At 48.6% G+C, this 19,104-nt stretch overlaps 1 protein-coding gene across 1 annotated transcript; it reads right to left on the reverse strand.

Annotated features, from left to right (window-relative positions):
* Positions 1–1,436: 1,436 nt before the first annotated feature.
* On the reverse strand, positions 1,437–5,480 carry LOC120679000 (heat shock protein 81-1-like). The gene is made up of 3 exons (XM_039960485.1): positions 5,176–5,480; positions 3,785–4,207; positions 1,437–3,193 (listed from the first exon to the last, which is right to left on the reverse strand). The coding sequence occupies exons 1-3, from the start codon at positions 5,299–5,301 to the stop codon at positions 1,646–1,648; spliced, it is 2,097 nt and encodes a 698-aa protein (XP_039816419.1). The 5' UTR covers positions 5,302–5,480; the 3' UTR covers positions 1,437–1,645.
* Positions 5,481–19,104: the final 13,624 nt, after the last annotated feature.

Below are 19,104 nucleotides of genomic sequence, written 5' to 3' on the forward strand. Positions count from 1 at the left end.
CATGTGATGTACTGATGAAACATAGCCACATGTCAGCAAGGTACCAAGAAGACATACATGAAGCCTTGAATTGCCAGATTATTCTGGAGCCAGGCCAGTCAGATGGAGCAATTTTCACTGTGAGCTTCCTATATCTCCATCTCTTCTGCTCTTGATATCAAATATGTGCTATTTGTAGTGCATTTATTTTGTCAATGCCTTTATCTTCATCTCTTCTGCTCTTGACATCGAAATACTTGCTATTTGTTTGCGTTTATTAGCCAGTGTCTAGTTGCATGTTACAACACTTTAAAATTATATCGTTCTTTGAGAGGGATGGAAGAAGGGGAATGGTGTAAATGGAAGCCATTCTTAGAGAGCCCTCTCGAACAGCAAAGATAGTACTGAAGCAGCTAAAGCTGCTTCTTGTGTTCATCTCCCTTCCCAGTTTGTTTCTTAATCCTGAGGAAGATAGACTGGTATCTTATCGTTGAGGCAGTCTGCGGGTTTCTTCCCCATCGTAGATTGCGTTCTTGATGCCCATCACCAGCACTTACTCGGGTGATTTTCTCCAAGTGGTCTCTTCTCTCAAGATATGCATAACAGTTAAATCTTGTTGTAACCTCACCAAATTTTAGCTGATGGACAATATAACTTCTTGGTGTAAATACATAACTTCCTCAGGATGCTGCTCTAGAGGAGCAAATACTCAGCAGGGTTGTGTGTTTCTTAAAATGGACCAGACGTGTTTGCATAGTCTTATGCACTGAACAGTGAACATACATAGAATTTTACAAGCGTCCATAACTTTTCCTTGGTCAAAATATGGAGGGAGATCGAGAAGTACTTGGCCATCATGCACGTTTTGATAAATAAAATTAGATAGACGTTATCAGAAAATAGTTATGCTAAAACTGCTTCATGTATGTATGCGTATATCTATTAACATAGCTAAGTTTTGCTGCGTGATGCAGCTTAATATGGAAGTTTGCCCCGTGAAGTGAAAATGTACTTCAGAAAAAAAATTCCCTCCAGCTTAGTACGTACATGAGTTTGCTGTATGCTACCATGCTTATTTTCCTTTTTTTTTCGAAAAACTATTTTCCCCATTTCATGAGTCACAATTTGTTTGATGGCTGGATTTACGCGTTAACTGCCAAGGTGTGTTTGCCAAGCATATTTACACGCGATGAGATGCCGGTCTGCATATCTCCACATAATCACAAGCTCAAAACAAGTACTAGCATACATCACAAATCACAAGACCAAACCACCGTCTGGATATCATTGCAGAAGCTCAACAGCAGAAAGAACAGACCTCTCGCAAATTTTATTAACCTGCCGGCCTGCAAAGTCACAGATACATTCCGCAAAACAAGCTAATGCAGGCAACAATGGCCGATGGGAAATCAGCTGGAGAAAATAAAAAGCTCAGGAATCAAAACGACGAACAGAAGAGAAATTGGAAGACAGCGGGATTAAATAATACTATTATGCCACCGACGATTAACGTAAACAGTTCGATAATCCACGGCACCACAGCATCTAGCCCCATGCATTGCAGGCTAGGAAAAGTAACACCACACAAAAAATAAACCGATAACTCAGAGGTTCATAGACTGGCAACCCGAATAGCTAAGCTAAGTCGAACACCACCGCACAGCGCTTAGTCGACCTCCTCCATCTTGCTCTCTCCAGCGTCATCCTCCAGTGGGGGCATGTCTGTGTCAGCCTCAGGAGTCTCGTCCTCGTCGATGCTCAGGCCCAGCTTGAGCATGCGGTGGATGCGGCTGCCGAAGGTGTTGGGGTCGTCGAGGCTGAAGCCGGAGGTGAGGAGCGCAGTCTCGAACAGCAGCATGACAAGGTCCTTGACAGACTTGTCATTCTTGTCAGCCTCAGCACGCTTGCGGAGCTCCTCCATGATGGCATTCTCAGGGTTGATCTCCATGGTCTTCTTGGAGGACATGTATCCGGACATGCTGGAGTCCCTCAGCGCCTGGGCCTTCATGATCCTCTCCATGTTGGCAGTCCAGCCATACTCACCAGTGACGAGACAGCACGGGGAGTCCACTACACGATCAGAGACAACAACCTTCTCAACCTTGTCACCCAGCACCTCCTTGATCACCTTGCAGAGGCCCTCGAACTTCTCCTTGAGCTCCTCCTTCCTCTTCTTCTCATCCTCACTCTCATCGAGCTTCAGGCCCTCCTTGGTGGCAGAGACAAGCTTCTTGCCTTCAAACTCCTTCAGCTGACCAATGGCATACTCATCAATGGCATCCACCATGTACAGGACTTCATAGCCATTCTTCTTCAGCTTCTCAAGGAAGGGGGAGTTCTCCACAGCCTTCTTGCTCTCACCAGTGATGTAGTAGATGTCACTCTGGCCCTCCTTCATCCTGGTCACATAGTCCTTGAGGCTGGTCAGCTCATCACCACTCTTGGTGGAGTGGTACCTCAGGAGCTCAGCAATCTTGTTCCTGTTCTGAGAGTCCTCGTGGATGCCAAGCTTGAGGTTCTTGGAGAAGGCCTCATAAAACTTGTTGTAATCCTCCTTGTTCTCAGCAATCTCAAAGAAGAGTTCAACGCACTTCTTGACCAGGTTCTTGCGGATGACCTTGAGAATCTTGTTCTGCTGGAGGGTCTCACGGGAGATGTTGAGGGGAAGGTCCTCAGAGTCAACAATGCCCTTGACAAAGCTCAGCCACTCTGGGATTAGCTCCTCACAGTTGTCCATGATGAAGACACGGCGGACATAGAGCTTGATGTTGTTCTGCTTCTTCCTAGTGTCAAAGAGGTCGAACGGAGCCCTCTTGGGTACAAAGAGGACAGCCTTGAACTCAAGCTGACCCTCAACAGAGAAGTGCTTTACAGCAAGATGCTCCTCCCAGTCATTGGTCAAGCTCTTGTAGAAAGCAGCATACTCTTCCTTGGTAATCTCCTCAGGCTTCCTCATCCAAATAGGCTTCTGCTTGTTGACCAATTGCCACTCGTGAGATACCTCCTTGATCTTCTTCTTTTTCTTCTCCTTCCCTTCCTTCTCCTCGTCAACATCCTCAACCTTGCCCTCCTCATCCTTCTTATCTTCCTCATCCTCATCATCGGAAATCTCCTTCTCAGTGGTCTTCTCTGTCCAGAGAGAGATTGGGTAGCTGATGAACTCAGAATGCTTCTTGATCAGATCCTTGAGGCGACGCTCCTCAAGGTACTCCAACTGCAGAAAATAAGAGCAACTCATGAGCAAGATGATGGAATTACTTTCAGGGGTATTCTAAACATACAATAACAAACTTAATGTTAAGTACAACAGCACAAAAAAGTTATGTTTATCTCAGTACTAACATAGTACCAGGACTGCATGAACAGTGTTACTTCAGTCATTCCAGAATAAGATGCATGAAAATGATTAAAAAGAGTGATAAAGAAAGGCATCATTTAACAGCAATATCTCGAAAGCCTGTAAAACTTGTTCTAAATGATCCTAGAATGAATCAAGCCCAACAAAATAATCAAGTTCCTAATCATTCCCTAACCATCCACATTTAGAATCAGTTAAACAACATAATGCTTCACATATACTATCAATTTAGCCTTAAACCAACAGAACATCACCACAAGTTACAAAACAGCACAAAACTTGAAACCTATTATATTAAGATAATGGAGCCTCATAGTTTCAACAAAGATAATAGCCAACAGATCAGATCTATCTATTAGTCCTATATGTTAAACAGCAAATGGCCGGCTATGTCATCATCACAGTAATAACACACTAACCACGATAATTCTGGAAATTTCTATATACCTGATCATCCTTGAGGTAGAGGGTCATCTTGGTACCCCTGCCAAGGGGCTCCCCAGAGGTATCACGCGTGACAGTGAAGGAGCCACCAGCCTGAGACTCCCACACGTACTGCTCATCATCGTTGTGCTTAGTGGTCACAACAACTCTCTCAGCAACAAGGTAGGCAGAGTAGAAACCAACACCAAACTGGCCAATCATAGAAACATCAGCACCAGCAGCCAGAGCCTCCATGAACTCCTTTGTGCCTGACCGCGCAATGGTACCAAGGTTGTTCACAAGATCAGACTTGGTCATACCAATACCACTGTCAATGATTGTCAGAGTGTTGGAGGCCTTGTCAGGAACAATGTGGATGAACAGCTCTGGCTGGGCATCCAGCTTGCTCTTGTCCGTCAAGCTCTCGAACCTGATCTTGTCCAATGCCTGTCAAAACACACACAAAATTTGTTCAAGGGTTGGGTCCATGCATTACAGTAGAATATGAAGAGCTGAGAAGTGATTAAATAAAACTTGCACAGCTTAATATCAAGAGTTATTCTACAGTAGGTAACCAAGTAGTGGCGGAGGACAGACTAGTGTTTAGGTATGGCACAGCTAGATCAGATAGAGCTCTAAATCTTGATTCATGGTGACAGTGTAGAAAAAACTACTAAAAAATCAGGGATGTATAAGAAGTAGAGGTACTCCGGGTAAAACAAGGTATGGCAATGGCCACACCTTGCCATACCAGGAGCTCCTCCAACCAAGTATTCAGGTTAGCACTGCCCTAAACACAATTAACTGAACTAACAACCAATTTAACATTAAAGCATGTACTACATGCCTTTCTACCTTCCCAGTCTACCCTTCTAATCCAGCAAAAACTACATGAAGTTTATCAAGCCCAATAACACATGCATTTGTATGTACACTATAAATTTGCAATGCAATAAACACGATTAACTGCATCAACACACTATAAATTTAACCATGTAGCAATCGAAGCATGTACTACGAAGCCTTCTACGTTCCCTACATAAACCAGTCATTCTAATCTAGCAAGGACCATACTCCTATAAGGTTAACAGGACCAAATCTCACAGTTCACAGTACGGTATCAGATCGTTCAGATAATAAGCCGTACAAGTTTTCAGTTCCCGCATACACAACCGAGATCCAAAAATACTTGGGACCATATTTACCACTTCAGAAGCTCAGGTTGAACGCCGCGGATATGAGCTGAATAGTCAACAGCGAGCTAGCGCAAAACCCTACTACATAACCCATCACCAGATTCAAAGCACGATGCGTAACACACCCAACCGATCTATCAAACGACGACGCAAGGGTTTATCGCACAGATCTAGAACCGCAAACAGAAGAGCACGAGCGGGTCGGGGGTAAAATCTTACATCGGAGGAGTTGGAGATGAGCTCCCTGAGGAAGATCTCCTTGTTGGAGTAAAAGGTGTTGATGATGAGGGAGAGCAGCTGGTTGATCTCCGCCTGGAAGGCGAACGTCTCCGTCTCCGAGGCCATGACGAGGCCTTTCCCGAACGCGAGGAGAGAAGAGGAGGCGGCGGCGCGAGGGAGGAGGCGAGTAGGGTTTGTAGGGAGCGCCAGGGGGCGAGGGATGAGATGGGGGAGGATCGTGGGGTGTGGGGAGTTTTATTGGGAGAGGGGAGAGGAGGGCCTCTCGAATGTTCTACCAGGGACGGGAAGGGGGGCTGGGCGCGCGGGGGGAGCGAGTTGACTGACTTGCCGTTGGGCCCGAAGTCTTCTGGGCCCGGCCGTGCCGGGGACGGAGTCCCCGGGCCCATGAGTCAGTGGGCGTTGTGTCTTTGTTTTTTCCCGCACTTGGAAGGTTCTGGATCGAGGGGGTTTGGAGCATGATTATTACCTTACGATTAACTAGCTTTGCAGGTAAGACTGTCTCTAATAATGGAAACCTAAACGCAACACCCATTCCCTTGTTTGGGTCATGTACAGGAAAAGGGGAGTTACCCAAAATAAATCAAACTCCAACAGCACACCGAACGCAAATACTCTGCGTCGCCATCCTCCTCCGCGCGCGCCTTGCCTCGGGCTCCTCGCCTGGCCGCGCCACCACGGGCTCCTCACTTGCTCGCCGCGGATCCGCCTCCACCTTCGTCGCCATCCTCCGTCTTCAAGCGCAGGAGAAGCAAGGCAGGGTGCGGCTGGAGCTTCGGCGGCGGGGCGAGGTGGCCGGCGAGCCAGTGGGTGGAGGTGCAGAGGTGGGTGGCCGCGGAGCTCCAGCAACAGGGCGGGGTGAGACGGCCAGTGGCGAATCACGAGCGGCGGGGGCGAGACGGCTAGTGGACGGGCCTGCAGCGGCGGGGGCGAGGCTGCTGGCGGTGGAGCTCCAGCAGCAGGGATTTGCGTCTTGAAGAGAGAGAAGATGCATATTTGCGTTCTCCATTGCGCGCCACCCATTTTGGGTTCGCCATTCGCGTCATCCGTTGGACCGTGTTTTCTCTCCCTCGCGTAGTCATTTTGGGTATGGGTACCCTGATGCCTACTCTGTTGGAGATAGACTAAGATGTCTTTTTTCCCCCCTCCATTGCTAGGGCCCTCTACAAATCTATTCCTGCGGTCTTATTCCTGCGTTCCAAACACCAATCTGTTCTGCCCCTACATCATCTAACAAGTATTTCTATGCAAATTAATTACCAACTATACGATTTCATGGCATCTCAGAAAAGCAGGCAACCCGACAAAATGGCTCCAATTTCTTACTAATGAACGAACAGATTACTAACTAATATCTGTTGCTCAATAGAGATGCGAAGAACAAACTGAATCGACATTGGAGATTGGGTGATTTTGGAAATTACATACGGATTGCACTTGGGAGGAGTCGAACTGCCGGTCCTCGACATGGTAGGTGAGTGTCGTGGTGTGGCAAACCACAGCCGGGTGGCGGAATGCACCCGCCTAAGCCCAGAGGATGAGTACTCAGGGGTTAGCTAGGACTAGTTCGATCTCACTCAAGAACACCAAGAACACGATGAACACACCGGATTTAGAGTGGTTCGGGCCGCCGGAGCGTAATACCCTACGTCCACTGTGTGCTGTATTGCTCTAGACTGAAGAGTTTGGAGCTGAGTCCCGCGTGCGTCTGAGTGTGCTCTGGATAGCTTGAGAGAGCTTGAGTGCTTGAGCGCTTCCGAGAGTCCTGTGCAGCGAGCGCCTCCCCTTTATATCTCAAGGGAGGCGCGTACATGGATGCTGGGTCCCCGACAAGTGGGCCCAACGATGTAGTATAAAATAACATACTATTCATATATTATGGCGTCGCAGGCGAAATAGATCTCTCTCCTGGATTTCCTTGCCTGCTCCTGGAATCCCCCGTTCAGCATGTCCAGGCGCTGTCTTGTCGAAACGGCGCCAGGCGTAGCTAGCGGCGTCGCCTGCCACGTAGCTGAACGGGCCGTGTAGCTGGCGGCATGATGAAAAAGTGTCGTGCCATCGTATCCCATTAATGCGGCAGACGGGCTCTGCGCGGGTGCGGCGCAGGCGGCTGCACTGTGTACATCGGTAAAACGCGGTCTACAGTGAGGCCTGACAAAGGCTGCCCCGCGTGCCGCGGTGGCAGAGCACGCCTCAACCACCCGCATTGAATGCGGTGGGTGGGCGAGCCTTCCAGTGGAAGACCCGCGCCCGTACCTGCGAGACACGTGGAGCCTCCGGACCGCCCCCCCCCGGCGGTATGCTGGTTCTATGCGCATGGAGGTCCGGACAGTCGCAGGGGGGTCCCGGACCCCTATGGGTCTGGGCCCCCGGCTGTTGGTTCGGAGCTTCCCCTCCTCAGGGACACGTGGCGTTGCCGGACCCGTCCCAGAGCTAGGAGCGGGTACGGGGCCGTTGGCCTGGTGAGGTAGGAGCCTGACCCGTGGGGCCCGGCTGCTCCGCCCCTTATGGCGTTAGTCGCGGATGACTATGCGAGTCCTGCCTTGCTGCAGTAGAAGTGGGTATCCCTGCTACAGGGTACCGACAGTGGCCCCCGGGCTCACCTCGGGAGAAGTGACGAACCCGCAGGTGGGGCCACTACTGCGATTTGGCTTTGCATAACTTGAAGCCTCTTACTGCAGGAGTCTTGTCCGGCCTTGACCATCCTTCGGGTTATTTGCTGCCTCATCACATCGTAACGGCTTACTAACTCGTGGCCCCCATGCACAGTGGTCCACCTAGTCACGCGCGCGACGCTCGGCATTGTTGCGGCCGGAGTAAACGGGATATTTACCACTGGCGCAGTTCCCGAAAAGCTTGGTCATACCAGCGCTTAATACACGCACATCAGCTCAGCTTCCGCCTCGCTTCGCGTGCGGGTGACGGTTCAGATTCCGCCTTTTCACACCTTTGTTTGTTACCCGCTCTCCCTGACAGGCGGGCCTGGCCCCCTTGTCATGGACTGGGCGGTTAACACCAGGTGCGGGTGTCGCTTGGGTTCCAGCGACGGTTCCGGGGCGCGCCGGTTGGGTCAGGCCTCATAAAGGGGCGAACCGCATATCGCGGTTACTTTCCCGCATTCGCCTTCTTCCTCCCAGCCTTTGCGCCCCTTGCCTTCGAGCTTCCTCGCCCCTTGCTCCCCAGCATAGATTGCTTCTCACCTCCATAGTGAGATGGCAACCCTTGCTCATCCCCGCCGCTACCAGACCGAGGAGGAGCTGGGCACGGTGCGCCGCCTGCTTGGGTGGAGTGCACAGGAGACTGCTTGGGGGATTCGAGCAGGCTCGGTTTCCCTCGGCAACCTGCGCGCGGGGGAGTTTGTGCTGTTCATCTCGCACATCTCCACCGGCTTGGGGCTGCCGATCTCCACATTCTTCCTGCTGCTGCTGGAAGATTTCGGCCTCCAGCTTCAACACCTCACGCCGCACTCCATCCTCTTGACAGCCATCTTTGTGCACCTGTGCGAGATGTTCGTGGGGGAGCAGCCCTGCGTCCTCCTCTTCCACCACTTCTTCCAGTTGGTGAAGTCCGGGAAGAGCAAAGACGAAGTGGGGGCGTACTATTTCCAAATGAGGAGCGACCTGCGATCGCCGTACATCCCCGGGCTCACTAGCGGGAAGTGGGAGGAGTGGCACAGGGAGTGGGTCATCGCCACCACCGAAGCCAACGAGCGCCTGGTCATGCCGACCGAGGGACCCGCCTCCGACCGTCAATCCTGGAGGACCAAGCCGTCCCTGCTGCCGGATTTCGACTCTGTGCTGGGCAAGATCAGGTCGCTGCAGAGAGCGGCCTCACTTCGCTGCACGTGCTCGGAGATTTCCTAAAGTGCCGGATTGCCCCACTGAAGCGGCGACCGCGTCCTGCTTGGAGCTTCACCGGCCCCAATGACTGCAGTAGGACCCACCGCGGAGAGGGGAGCGACCTGACCCAGGAAGCCTTGGAGGTCCTAGTGCGGGCGGTGATGGGGGAAGTCTTCATCCCGGAGCACCTGATCCTTCCCCAGGGTGTCGTCCCCCTCTGCGAGGACTCGCGCCTGAGGACCGCGGTGCTGGCCACCCTGCTGACTCTCGACGATGGTGCGCTGGCCGCACGCCAGACCGGAGGCGACCCGGACCGTGGGATCCGGATCCCTGGTGCGTCCGGGGAACAAGCCATGCCGATCGTCGCGGGGTCCGGCCCCACTGCCAAGGGCAAGCAGGCCGTGGCTGGTGGCGCCCCTACGAGCGGTCCCAGCCAGGCCCGGAGCAGTTCCGGCGCATCGTCGGGAGATGCGGGCCGGCGCAGGTTGCTCTGGGGCGACGGGACCCCAGTTGCGGAGCCCGCCGCGAAGCGTCAGAGGTCCGCTGAGGACGCGGTCCAGGGTAGCTCCCGGGCCCCCGGCCATCGCGGGACCTCCGGGGTGGTCGCGCCGCCACCATCACCGCCGAGAGATACCTCCCCCCGGCAGCAACAGCAGCAGCGGCAGCCCCGGGAGCAGCAGCATCAGCAGCAACAGCAGGAGCGGCCTCGGGTTACGCCCCGGCCGCCGCCGCAGGAGCAGCGGCAGCAGCAGAAGCAGTCGTCGGGCCTCCATGGTCGCTGGAGATCCGTCGCCTCAGGGTTAGTGTTATTCTGGTCACACCCCTTATTCTCGGTGCTCCGCCTTATGCTGAAGGCTCCTTCTCTTTGTTTTGCCAGGGCTCCTCGCCCAAGCAGTTCTTTCGCCGCCGCTAGTCCGTCAACGGGGGTCCTGGCGACAGGGGCCTCGGCGACGACGGCGGGTATGACGGCGGGTGCAGGGAGCCTGGACACAGCGGTTTCCGCTAACCCGGTGGCACCCAACTCGGCTGCGGCGGGTGCGCCATCACCAGGCGCCGCAACGCCCGACGTAACGGCGGGGGCTACAGCGGGTGCTGAGAGCGCAGGTGCGGCGGCTTCTGTGAGCCCGGTGGCGCTCGACATGGCGGCGGCGGGTGTGCCGACGTCAGGCGCCTCCCATGCTGCGGAAACTCGGTCCAAACTCAAGGCCGACCAAGAGGCCTACCAAGCCAACCTTCAGAAGGTGTTCGACCGGGAGTTCGCAGTATAGAGCCGGGAAAAAGCTTTGGCGCAGCGGGAGGAGACTTTTGCCCAGGAGGAGGCCAGCCTCGCAGCTCAGCGACCCGATCTTGAGACTCGCCTCATGGCCCGGTGGTCCGAGCTTGAGACCCGCAGCTAGGGTCTCGAGATCCGCAAGCAGGAGCTGGACAAGCTCTCTGGGACCTTGGCTAGATGGCGGAAGCAGCTGGAGGAGAGGGCCAGCAAGCTGGCTGTTGCCGAGTCGGAGCTGGAGGACGATAGGAAGTCCCTTGATAGGCGGGAATCCCTCGCGCGCCAACATGGAGAAATAGCTTGAGCGCCAGCGCAACTCCCTCAAGAAGCTGAAGGAGTCGGCGGAGAAGAGGAAGGCTGAGCTCGAGGAGAGGTCCCGCGAGGTGGAAGCGGCCAAGGCAGCTCTGGACACCCGGGTGCAGGAGGCGGTCCAGGAGGCGGTCTGGAAGCTGCAGGAGGACCAGCGCATGGGGGCCCAGTGAATCGCCGACTGGGCGAGCGAAGCGAGCTTAGCGCTGGTGCCACTTGGAATGAGCCCAATCCAAGTGGCGGAGCCTCCAGCTTCGATTGCTGACGCCCTCCCAGTGTTGAGCTCCGCTTCGGATAGGCTCCGGCGTCTGGAGCTGGTCCTTGCTGGCCAGCTTGAAGCCGAGGGCCGCGAGCTGATTCGGATGGTGGCGGAGCACATCCTGACCTGCCTTCGGAGCCACGACCCGGCCATCTCGCTAGCCCCCGTGGTCGATGGTCCTGTGGCGAAGACGGAGGCCGCCGCTCGGGACAACGTGCGGGAGGTCGTCGACTTGGTAGCCGCCTTCTTCAAGCGGGAGCCTGCAGACTCCTAAGCTGCACATTGTACCCTTTTTTGCGTTATGTAACAAACATTATACTAGTTGAAATTTTAATAAAGGAAAATTTTCAACTTAGCTGTTTGTCAGTTGCTGTGGTTGCGGTATGCAGCACCCCGGCGCCCTGGCCCCCTGGCGGATAGGTTCGGTTATCGGACCTATCGGCCACCCGAGCCGTTGAAGACACTCCGGACCCCCACATAAAGTTGGGCAAGCGTCTTTGGGCATAGGTGTAGCATAGTTTGCAAGCCGAGCGAGCGTCTTATTCCCTGTGTAGCAGAAAGAACTACAGAGAGGTGAATCAATCTCACTTATATGGTAGTAATGATACTGCAAGTTAGCTGTTTGACGTATGCAGAATCGATCCGTGATGTTTGGGTCAAAGCGAATGCTCCGGGCCCCATGGGAGATAAACTCAGCTATTTTGAGTCTGTCTACCACCGAGACTGGACCTCGATCTACATGAAACCTTAAAAGCGGATGCCGGGACCCCCTGGTAGGTAGGCTCAATGGTTTGAGGCTAGGTACCACCAGCTAAGGCTGAACCTGTGTACCACTTCAAAGTTACAGCTTAGCAGTAGGCCCGCAGGACCAATTTTGGACCGGCCCCAGGCTAGTACGAGGTCCGGAGCTCCAGATGCACAGGTCCAGGCAGTTCAGTACTTGTTACAGAGTGGTGGAGTGTGTAGGCTTAGGGTGCGGAACCAGGCTAAGGCGCTACACAGGACTCCGGACCACTCCAGGAAACAACACGACTTTTCTGGACCTGGCTTCCGACGCTCCAGACCCTTCCTAGCAGTGGGTGAGGTAATTTTGTCGTACTCGATGAAAGCATCTAGGCCCCTAATTCGAGTTTTGGTAATTAATGACAACGGTTTGTGGATTAACGATTTCATTTGAGAAGATGAGTATAGGTTGATTCACGGATGAAAGATATTTGGGTGTGAACGTATAGAGTTTTGGAGATGATGAGCAAAGCTCGGGCTCAAGGCAAAGGTATAAAATAGGGCTTTTGCATTTTACCGGTCACAGGGCGTTTAGTGGATGAAAAGTGACCGAATTTATTGGATAGTTAGCCGTACTATCAAGAGGGGTTATGTACTCATGCTTGACGGGTCTTTAGTGCCATTTTGCTCAAAATGTCTAGTTGCATGCATGAGGGCTAACGACGTTTTGAAAAGTTTTGAAATAGACTAAGTTCGAGAGCTTACTGAGTAACGGCGGACAGTCCGCGCCTGTGGGGCGGACAGTCCGCGCCCGTTCCAGAGAGCTTGCAGAGACTCTGGTGGGCTGGCGGACAGTCCGGCCCATAGCGGCGGACAGTCCGCGACCGTTCCAGAGAGCTTGCAGTGTCTCTGGTGGGCTCGCGGACGGTCCGGCCCAGGTGGGCGGACGGACCGCCACTATTTTTCAAATATGTACCAGAGAGAATGTTTCTCTGGTTTGGGGTCAAATGTTAAACTGCGGACGGTCCGCTCCTGAGGCGCGGACGGTCCGCAGGCTAAACTCAAGTTTGTTCCAGAGACGATGTTAGTCTCTGGTGGGTTGGAACTCTTAACTGCGGACGGTCCGCCACTGGGGCGCGGACGGTCCGCCAGGGCTTAACGGCTAGTTCTGACATGCATTTATTGCACTCTGACTCACTGATTTATAACGGCGGACAGTCCGGTTTTTGAAATGCGGACGGTCCGCGACTTCGCAGAAAAGAGTGTAACGGCTAGTTTTTTGAGGGGTGTCTATATATACCCAATGCCCGGCCATTGGGAGGTTCTCTTGGCCATTTGGATAGCATTCTTGACACATTAGAGCTAAGGCATCCCTCTCTCACACACACTTGCTTAGATATTGCATTTTTGAGAGTGTGAGAGCTTCCTAGTGCATTGCATCAAGAGTTTGAGCTTTGTGGCATTAGGGAAACTCCAATCAAGCGTCATCAACTTGTTACTCTTGGGAGTTGCCGCTCCCTAGACGGCTTGGAGAAGTGGATTTCGTGGAGCACCTCCAAGGAGATTGTTGAGGAGCCCCGATTTCGGTTGTGAGAGGTTTTGTGCTCACCTCACCGGAGTGGTGAAGAGCAACTCTAGTGGAATCGAGGTGTGGAGCGGTTCCTTGTTTCAAGCCGGCTCAAGATCAAGAGGTTCTTGATAGAGGAGCGGTTGATTCTTGGAATCCACCTCAACGTGGATTAGGGGTGACCGGCAAGTCATCGACACCACGGGATAATTTCTTGTGTCAAGCTTGGTTACTTCTCTTGCTCTCTTTAATACTTGCTTTTACTTTGAGCAATTTACTTTACTAGAGCTTGATTTGTGTCTTGTCACCCTAGGTTGCAAACCCATCTAGAAATAGTAATAGCATGACATAGGGCTTTCCTTTGTTACTAATTAAATTTCTCTAGTGTTATTGGTTTTAGATTTTAAACTGCCTATTCACCCCCCCTCTAGTCGGTGTTCTTGATCCTACAAGTGGTATCAGAGCTAAGTACTCCATTAATTGCGGATTTAACCATCTTGGAGTAGAACAATGACTAGTGATCATGGGATTCATGTTGGGAAGCCACCGTTCTTTGATGGGAATAATTATGATTATTGGAAGACTAAGATGTCGGCTCATCTCAAAGCCATGAGTAGAAAGCTATGGAGAGTAGTAAGTGATGGATATGTCATTTTGGACCCAAAGAGTTTGACACCCCTAGATGAGGAAAATGAGACACTAAATGATCAAGGGGTTAATGTGCTTTTTAGTGCTCTTGATGTGAATGAATTTAATAGAGTCAAGAGCCTCACAAATGCAAATGACATATGGAAGAAGCTCATGGAAATTCATGAGGGGACATCAACTGTAAAGGAGGCCAAGTTGTATTTGCTCAAAGGGAATTTTAGTGAATTCACCATGAAGAAGGATGAGAGTATAGCCGAGATGTTCAACCGGCTAAATGACATTGTGAATGACCTCAAGGGACTTGGATTTGAGGTACCGGATGGGGATTTCAACCACAAGTTTCTTAGATGTCTTCCGGAAAGATATGACACAATTGTGACCTTACTTGTAAGGTCAAATGTGAAGACCGCAACTCCCACACAAATATTGGGAGAAATTCTCACCCATGACATGTTCAAGAAGTCTCAAGATGAAGCTCATGGTGGAGAAATTGATGTGAAAAAGAAAAGTGTGGCATTCAAAGCTCAAGATAGTAAAAATGAAGAAGAAAGTGGGTGCCAAGAAGAAGAATCAGATGAGGAGATGGCTCTCTTTTTCAAGAGATTCAATAGAATGATGAGCAAGAAGAACTTTGGCAAGAGAGGTCAATCATCAAGAAAAAATCCTTTTGTGGACAAGACTTGCTTCAATTGTGGTGAAGTAGGTCATATCATTGTAAATTGTCCAAACAAGAAAAAGGACAAGAAAAATGATGAAAAGAAGAAGAAGAAGTTCATCAAGAAGAAAAAGAATGGCCAAGCATATTTTGTTGAATGGGATTCCGATGCAAGCTCCGATGATGATAATGATGATGATGATAAGCCATCTAAGGGAGTTGCCGGGATCGCCATCAAGGAGGCTCCATCACTCTTCTCTACACCACATTGTCTTATGGCAAAGGGTGGTGCAAAGGTACAACAAGATGGTGAACTTGATAAACTTTCATATGATGATCTTGTTGAAATGCTTAATGATGCCGATGAATTCATGACAAAAGAAAAGGCTAAGTTGAGGGACTTGAAGTTGAAGTTTACTTCTCTTCAAGATTCCTATGAGGAGCTAAAGACTTCTCATGAGAATCTCAAAGAAACTCATGAGAAGCTTGAGGAAGCTCACAATACCTTGCTTAGTCATGAAAGAAAAGCAACATTGAGCATTGGTGTTAGTTGTGATTTAATTGATGATAAATCTTGTGGCTCTAGCTCTACTAGTTCTTTGTGCACCAAACTAGACAACTCATATTGCAATAAATCTCTCATTATGGAAAATGATTTGTTAAAGAAAGAGGTTACTTGCTTGACTAATGATTTGAGAAAATGCTATGATAGTAGAGAAAAATTTAATCATTGTTGGGCAAGCCAAAAGTTCACCTTGAACAAGCAAGGGTTTGGATATATTCCTAAGAAAGGAAAGAAGGCTTTTGTGCAAACCAAAACTACCTTTGTGAAGTGTAGTGGCAAGCCATATTGTGAAAAATGCAAGAAGGTTGGCCATGTTGAGAAGAATTGCACCAACAAGAAAGTCATATCCTTTGATTCAAGTTGCATGCTTATGAAAAATTCAAATGGCAATATTAGTGCAAAATTTGTTGGGATACCTATAAATGGTGCTAAAAAGAATGCCATTTGGGTGCCAAAAGTCTTGGTCACTAATGTGGTCACTAACGCTCAAGGACCCAAGAAAGTTTGGGTACCTAAAAGAGTTACTTCCTCTTTGTAGGTGAATTACAAGTCCGGAGGAAGACATTGGGTGCTTGATAGTGGATGCACTCAACATATGACCGGAGATCAAATGATGTTTTCCTCTCTAGATGAGAATGTGGGTGGCTATAGTGACATCATCTTTGGTTACAATAGCCGGGGCAAAGTCAAAGGAGTTGGTACAATTCCTATCTCAAGCAATCATTCTCTTTCAAATGTATTGTTGGTTGATTCTCTCAAGTTTAATCTCTTAGCGGTCACTCAACTTTGTGATTTTGGATATAAGTGTAGTTTCACTAAAGATGATGTTGTAGTGACTAGCTTGGATGGAAAAGATCACATATTTACGGGATTTAGACATGAGGATGTATATCTTGTGGATTTTGCTACTAAAGAGGCAAATTTGTCCACTTGCTTGTTCACTCAATCATCCTTGGGTTGGTTATGGCATAGAAGGCTTGGTCATGTTGGCATGAAGCAACTCAACCGACTTTTGAAGCATGATTTAGTAGTTGGCTTGAAGAATGTGAAGTTTGATAAAGATAAACTTTGTAGTGCATGTCAAGCCGGAAAGCAAGTTGCAAATACTCATCCCACTAAGAGTGTCATGTCAACCGAGAGACTATTGAATTATTGCATATGGATTTATTTGGTCCTACAACATATAGAAGTATTGGTGGAAATTGCTATTGTCTTGTGGTAGTAGATGATTACTCAAGATATACATGGGTTTTCTTTCTTCATGACAAGGCCGATACATATGACACTTTCAAGAAATTCTTTACAAGGGCCGAAAATGAATTTGAGCTCAAGGTGAAGAAAGTGAGGAGTGATAATGGAAGTGAGTTTAGAAACACAAGAGTTGAGGAATGGTGTGATGTGAAAGGAATCAAGCATGAATTCTCAACCAAGTACACTCCGGAACAAAATGGTCTTGTTGAGAGGAAAAATAGAACCTTGATTGATTTGGCAAGATCAATGCTCTCCGAGTATAATGTTTCGGATAGCTTTTGGGCCGAAGCAATCAACACGGCTTGTCATGCCTCTAATAGATTGTATTGCCATAGATTTCATAACAAGACCCCATATGAGTTGCTCATTGGAAGGAAGCCAAATATATCATATTTTAGAGTGTTTGGTTGTAAATGCTATATTCTCAAGAAGAGAACTCGGTTATCAAAGTTTCAAAGCAAATGTGATGAGGGTTTTTCTTCTTAGATATTCATCTAATAGCAAGGCTTATCGGGTCTACAACAAAACACATGGCATTGTTGAAGAAGCATATGATGTTGAGTTTGATGAAACCAATGGGTCACACAATGAACAAGAAAATCTTGATGATGTGAGAAGTGATGGTTTGAGAAATGCAATGAAAAATATGTCAATTGGTGATGTTAGACCAAGAGAAGAAGATGAAGATGAAGATGGTTCTTCTATCTCTATTAGAGTTAATCCTTCAACTTCAATCTCAAATGATCAAGCACAACAAATTGTACAAGATTCAAGTAATGATGATTCTCAAGTACAAGATCAAGTTGGTTCATCTAGTGCACCTTCTTCATCAACTCAAGAACCCATTGTTCCTCAAAGAATTCATCATGTTCTTGCAAAGGATCATCCGGTGGATCAAATCATGGGTGATATTAGTAAGGGTGTCCAAACTCGATTTCGCATTGCTTCATTTTGTGAACATTATTCTTTTGTATCTTTTCTTGAACCTAACCGTGTAGATGAAGCATTGAGAGATCCGGATTGGGTGAATGCTATGCATGAAGAATTAAATAATTTCACCCGGAATCAAGTTTGGGATTTAGTTGAAAGGCCCAAGAATTATAATGTTATTGGCACTAAATGGGTCTTTAGAAACAAGCAAAATGAAGATGGAATGGTTGTGAGAAACAAGGCAAGATTGGTCGCTCAAGACTTCACTCAAGTCGAAGGTTTGGATTTCGGTGAAACTTTTGCTCCCGTTGCTAGATTAGAAGCTATTAGAATTTTATTAGCTTATGCTTGCTCTCACAACATAAAACTTTTTCAAATGGATGTGAAAAGTGCTTTTTTAAATGGCAAGGTTAGTGAACTTGTTTTTGTTGAGCAACCTCCCGGTTTTGAAGATCCCAAGAAGCCAAATCATGTATACAAGCTCTTTAAAGCTCTTTATGGTCTTAAGCAAGCTCCACGAGCTTGGTATGAAAGATTGAGGGATTTTCTTATTTCTAAGGGCTTCAAAATTGGTAAGGTTGATACTACTTTGTTCACTAAAGATATTGGTAAAGATTTGTTTGTTTGTCAAATTTATGTTGATGATATTATCTTTGGTTCAACTAACCCAAGTTTTTGTGAGGAATTTGGTGAAATGATGTCTAGGGAATTTGAGATGTCCATGATTGGTGAATTGAGTTTCTTTCTTGGACTTCAAATCAAGCAACTCAAGGAAGGCACCTTTGTGTGTCAATCAAAATATGTGAAGGATATCTTGAAGAAATTTGGTATGGAAGATGCAAAACCAATCAAGACTCCTATGGCCACAAATGGGCATCTCGACCTAGATGAGGGAGGTAACCCGGTTGACCAAAAGCTTTACCGTTCTATGATTGGTAATTTGCTTTATTTGACCGCATCTAGGCCCGACATCATGTTTAGTGTTTGCATGTGTGCACGATTTCAAGCCGCACCTAGAGAATGTCATTTGACCGCCGTCAAAAGGATCTTGAGATACTTGAAATATTCTCCTAATATTGGTTTGTGGTATCCCAAGAGTGCTCATTTTGATTTGGTTGGATTCTCGGATTCGGATTATGCGGGGTGCAAGGTTGATAGGAAAAGCACCTCCGGTGGTTGTCAATTTCTTGGAAGATCTCTTGTATCATGGTCTTCAAAGAAGCAAAATTCCGTGGCTCTTTCAACCGCCGAAGCGGAATATATCTCGGCCGGAAGTTGTTGTGCACAATTGTTATGGATGAAGCAAACTCTTCTAGATTATGGTGTGAAATTTGATGAAATTCTCTTGTTGTGTGATAATGAAAGTGCCGTGAAGATTGCCTCTAATCCGGTTCAACATTCAAGAACCAAGCATATCGATATCCGCCATCATTTTCTTAGAGATCATGTGAACAAGGGTGATATCAAGATTGATGGTATTGGCACGGATGATCAATTAGCCGATATATTTACCAAGCCCTTGGATGAATCTCGGTTTTGCAAGTTGAGAAATGAGTTAAATATCATTGACTTCTCAAATGTGGCTTGAAAACCAGCACATGTGGTATATGGTTCTTTCAAGCTCTCCTTGTTTCATTTTTCTGATTTTTTGAGGTATTTTTGAGCCATTTATGAGTTTTCATGATTCTACTCGATTTATTTTTGAATTCTTGTTGAAACTTGCTCATATGAGTCTTTTGAAGGTTTTTATGCAATATTTGAGTTTTTTGGATTTTTATATGAGCAATGATCCCAAATCGGAGTTGAAATTGAGAAAACTGGCACAATTCTGGACAGTCTGAAATTTGGTACTGCGGACAGTCCGCGTGTAAGTGGCGGACAGTCCGCCAAAGGAC

This window comes from Panicum virgatum, chromosome 6N, assembly GCF_016808335.1.
Source record: "Panicum virgatum strain AP13 chromosome 6N, P.virgatum_v5, whole genome shotgun sequence".
Taxonomy (NCBI): domain Eukaryota; kingdom Viridiplantae; phylum Streptophyta; class Magnoliopsida; order Poales; family Poaceae; genus Panicum; species Panicum virgatum.

Bases quoted from the DNA above. Each gene is read 5' to 3' on its own strand.
- LOC120679000 (XM_039960485.1), bottom strand. From the start codon at position 5,301: ATGGCCTCGGAGACGGAGACGTTCGCCTTCCAGGCGGAGATCAACCAG. The intron at 4,208-5,175 runs GTAAGATTTTAC...GTGTTTTGACAG, and splicing joins TCATCTCCAACTCCTCCGAT to GCATTGGACAAGATCAGGTT. The intron at 3,194-3,784 runs GTATATAGAAAT...TATTTTCTGCAG, and splicing joins TCTACCTCAAGGATGATCAG to TTGGAGTACCTTGAGGAGCG.